General features: G+C 35.1%; 1 protein-coding gene across 1 annotated transcript in view; it reads left to right on the forward strand.

Annotated features, from left to right (window-relative positions):
* Positions 1 to 630: 630 nt before the first annotated feature.
* Positions 631 to 4,959, forward strand: part of CACNA2D1 (calcium channel, voltage-dependent, alpha 2/delta subunit 1) — a gene marked incomplete at its 5' end in the record, with an annotated part of 82,798 nt that continues 78,469 nt past the window's right edge. The window contains one exon of the mRNA XM_010081077.1: positions 631 to 789. Coding sequence (XP_010079379.1) covers positions 631 to 789 — 159 coding nt within the window. The remainder of the gene's footprint in view (positions 790 to 4,959) is intronic.

The raw sequence follows: 4,959 nt of genomic DNA on the forward strand, positions 1-4,959 counted from the left end.
CATAAATGAATTTTTCAGGGAGTAGTCTTTACAAATATGTGGGTAAGAGAGCACAAATACGTGTGTTCTCAATACACAACTTTGTATTATTATTAACAATATCCTTCTATTTACAGCTATCCTTTAATGTGCTTCCTTTGTCCCAAGAGTGTATTTTGTTTTCTCTAAGGTATATGTACTAATTGATTATGATCTGCAAGTTTCATTGTAAAACAGCAGACTCATACGTGCAATATGAAAGTCACCTGATAATATAACCAATATTTTTCAGTGACTATAAAAAATAAAACAAGTATTCCCCATGCTTTTTACTTCCCTAACCCTGCATTTCTCAGTTCAGTTTCATTATATGAGCTTGAAACAACATTTGTGTGAGTTTTTCCAGTATAGTAGAGTTTTTTGGATTGCAACAAAGAGTGAAGCACCAAATACCTTTTTTATGATATATTTATTGCCCAATTGTGAAATGTCCAGGCACTGCTGGACATTCTCCATGTAGTGATGAAAATCCAGGTGTGATATTCTTTATCTCATAGATCAAGAAAGCATTAGCCTTTGCTACTTTAGTAACTAGAAAAGTAAATTAATTGTACATCACTGGTTTTAATACTATTTCTGTGTATTTTACAGTTTAACAATAATGCTCAGAACGTCAGTTGCTTTAATCATCTTGTCCAAGCTAATGTGAGGAACAAGAAGAAGCTGAAAGAAGCTGTCTATAAAATCTCTGCTAAAGGAATTACGGATTACAAAAAAGGCTTTAGCTATGCTTTTGAGCAGCTGCTAAATGTAAGTATGAAAGTCGTCTCTCTCTGCTTTAAAGGGAAGAAGGAGAACCTGAATGTTCAGATGGCCACTGCATGTTCTTCCATCATGTAACTGAGTGATAACCAGTACTTTATTTAGCAAGTACATGTATCCCAACAGGTCCCTCAGCAAGATACTAAGAGTTAGGAATAAATTTGGTTTTCCATGTGCTGTACTGTTTTTACTTCATTCATTCAGCTGGTTTTTCATTTAACATGCAATTCTCGTTTGTTGCATAGCTGTGCTGGTGGTTGATTGGCAGGTAATTTTAAAATGGAAGGCTCTGTTACAGTGTTATTATTTCAGTTTTGCCACAGTATGTCCTAGCAATGTTTAGTTAACCTACAATTTGAATTTATTACAAGTCTAATAATAATAGTATCTTTCTTACGTAGAAAAATAATTTCCTGAAAAATTTAATGCATTGTTTCCATGTTTTAATTACACTGTACTTTCTAATTTGCACCCAAGAACTAGCTTTCTGAGTAGCAGTGTTCCCTATTCACCACAAATGTTGAAGTTTTATTAGTAGTTTTTTTGATAGTTTGTGTAGTTCTTTAAAAAAAATTTCGACATTTCACCTTCATAAAGTCTGCATATTAAATCGTCACCTTCATGTAAATAAAGCTATACCAATTTACAGAAGTTAAGGATCTAGCTTAGTAAACATGAAGTGTATTCTTTTTTTTCTTTTTTTTTTTTTTTTTTTTTTATATCGGTGTTGTCTCTCAGTATACAAATCTTTAATTTTTTCCCCTAATCTGCCAGATTCTGACTTCAGGGCACTTCCCTGCCATTGTATATGCATCCTAGGGCTAAAGCTATTAGAAAAATTTCTAACATTGTTAAATTTTGACGGAGGAAAAGAAAATACAGTGTTTTCAAGGATATTTTCTCAGCAGAACACTGTGTAGAGGAACAGCAGGGTTTGGTGGGGAAATGATTGGGTGCCCTCTGCTGATGGTTATGTAAAATTGCAAACAGGATTTTGAAAACTCGGAACTTTTTCAACCCAGGCTGAAAGGCATTTCCCTCTTTTCTTCATCCATCTCATGCAGAGGGAACCAGCAAGGCAACAAAAAAAAAACAAAACAAAACAAAACAAAACCAAACACAGCTTGTTCCTCACAGTACTTATATTTGGTTAACAGCACCTATTACACTGGGTGCAGCACCAGATTTGTACTTTCTGCGCTGGCAGTATTAAGCAGACCTGAACACCGGGGAAGCCTCAAAGTGGACTTGTCTGTAGAACTAAAAAAATTGCTTAAAAAAATAATTGGAGATCAGTCTCCTAGTGGAACTGTCTCTCTGATAACTGGCAACAGAGGTGTGATTAACCTCACATAATCTCTGCTGGACATTGTGGAGGTATATATTGAGGGAAATTAAGAGATTGCACTAGTTTTCCACTGTCTTCTCCAGATATTGCCAAATCCATCTGGCAGGAAGAGTAAAGGGCTGGTGGTGGAGTTAGCACTAGACTCTGTTGACAAGACAATATAATAGGATGATATAATACAGGCTTAAACAAATAATAAAAAGTGTGCTTTGGGATAGTTTCCAGTTGTATATTCATGAATTCAAACAGTCCAATTGCTTTAAGGTCCATGGAAATGGAATATTTTTTAACAGCTCAAATTTTCTGGATGACAGTTATTTCAAACAATTTTCCGGAATACCAAAGTAATATTTCACTTGTGCCATGAAAAACTTACTGTCTGATGTGTTGCTAGATGGAAATAGACACTTCAGGGTTTTTTCAACACACTGTTTCAAGTGATTGTCAAAAATCTGTATTCTATCATTTTTATGCAGTATTTTTTTCTTTTTTTTTTTAATTAACTTGCTATTTCTTTGAAACTAATAACACTTCAGCTTCATCAGTTCAGGAGCTTTTTTTCCCCCATACCATAATAAACACCATAATTTGTCAAAAAAAATTCTTTAAATCATCTCTTCTTGACCTGAGTAGTTGATTTTTGGTTTGGTTTACCTTTTCTTTCCTCAGTGACATGAAACTCATAAAGAAAAATGCATTCCAGAAGTGTCACATCACAAGATATAATCCTGACCTGCCTCTTAATAAGTTAATTTTAGGGATATGAAACTTGTATAAATCAAAAGCGATTTTAGACACAGTATATAGTGGGTCATGTCTTGCCCACTTGCTCAAAATAAAAAAAGGAAAAGGCCTTTATCAAGTGCAAGAGAGAGATAAAAATGCATACGTAGACACAGTTCCAAAGTGTATTCTTCTGTGGTTTAAGCTAATAAGCCAGTTTTTGACCTGACAACACATTCCTCTTCAGCTGTGGTCTGTGATGGGAAGGCAGAGACATCTGTTGGACTGCTGAGACAAACTGGTCAGAAAAATGATTAAAAGACTGCATCAGCTTTGTGAAATCACTTACATACGCTCTCTGAGCCAGTATCTCTCCACCTTGTGCAAAGTGGGGGAAAAAAACATTTGTTGTAAAGGTTATTTTGCCTTCCTCTTGATCCCTTGTAAGAGACAGATGTGTTAATAAGTTCATTCATCAAGATGCAAAGTTTTTGTGGTGGGAAAATATAAAATGATTTGAGCACATTCATGTTCAGATTTCCAATATTGTGTGGAGGCTAAAATCTTGGCATTTTTGTTCATGACATGACTTCAGTATCTACACGGTGTAGTATAAGTAAGTGCCCTTCTGTAAGTACTAGAAGGTAAAGAGAAAACGCTGCATTTTCCTGATAGCATATGCTAGGGAAGCCACTAGAAAAATCCTGATTCAGTCAGTTAAAACAAAGACTAGCTCAAGTTCACATTGACCATAAAAGTGTTCATTTCAAAATCAATAAGATTTTTTTTTTTTTTAATATGAGCAGGCTTTGGTCCCCTTCCTTGTCGTCTCTTTGGTTTCCCTCTGATTTTATTTTGTCCCTTAGATTAAATCACTGTAAGTGTAGGTGAGTTTCTTTATTTACGAAGTATCCAACTCTACTTTTATTACTTTTTTTTTAATGTCAAAAAGATTGCAGCCCAGAAGAGTATCTTGCAGGTTATATTTCACAAAATATAATGAAACAGTGTGCTGATGAGATTGGAGAGACAGCATTGATTTCAAGTGTTTTTTATGTGTTGTTACATGTATGAAAATCTTTGTTGGTTATTTTTTTTTCAAATTATTAAATAAGCAGTTATTAATTGAATATTGAATATTGAATAATTATTCATCTGTTAATATAGTGATTGAAAATGAAGTTTTTGTATTTAGTTTTCTGGGAGCATTGTAGAACTGTGGAGATGTAACACTGAGGATTGTTGGCTGATGTTTGAGGGCTGGCTTTGGTGTTTCGGTCTCTTTATTACAGAAAAACAAAAAATTGAATGAGAGAGTAGCATGAAAAGTGACAAAGGGGAGTGGGATCATCTCACCCAACCAGCCAGGTGAAAGTTAGTCACTATCTGGTCACAAAGACTAAAGCAAGGGAGAACGAGATACTTCATAAGGATGCCTCTCCAATTTATTTTCCTGACTCCATAGTGAATTCATATAGAAAAATTCAGGCTTCTGGAAGGGGAAGCTGAATTTATTTTACTGGGTCTCTAAGGGTTTTACTCTGTCACATCCAACTACGCAGAAGTACCAAGATGTGTCTGACTAGAACCATTTGTATGCAACACAGAGGACAAGGAAGGCTGGCTGTAAAGCTCATGAACAATTTGCTTAGGCTAGATTTTTAACTTTCAGAGAATAAGGAAAGAAGATGAATGCCAAAGGAGGAGCCTTTGGCTCCTTTCGTAAGGAACCAAAATTCTTATTCGTTGCCTTTGTTCTGGCTCTGGAACAACATTTTTATTCCTTTGCAGAGCACACTGACTTTTCTCAGTGACTTTACTAGTTAGTTTGACAGCTGAATTAGGAGTCAGAGGGGCTTCTTCTCAATTCTCTCTGTTGTAGTCTTTGTCTACAGAAATAATGGGACACGTTTGGTCCTTCGCCTCTGAGTTATAACTTAATTAGAAAAGCAGGTGATGGAGAGATCTTAATGCTCTAGGCAGCCATATGCTTGGCTGTAATATATTATGTAAATCTCATTCTAAAATGCTTTTCTAAAGGTTAGCTATTCATTTCAGTCTATTAAAAATATTTTTTTAAAAAGGGA

The sequence above is a fragment of the Pterocles gutturalis genome, unplaced genomic scaffold (genome assembly GCF_000699245.1).
Source record: "Pterocles gutturalis isolate BGI_N339 unplaced genomic scaffold, ASM69924v1 scaffold6089, whole genome shotgun sequence".
Taxonomy (NCBI): Eukaryota; Metazoa; Chordata; class Aves; order Pterocliformes; family Pteroclidae; genus Pterocles; species Pterocles gutturalis.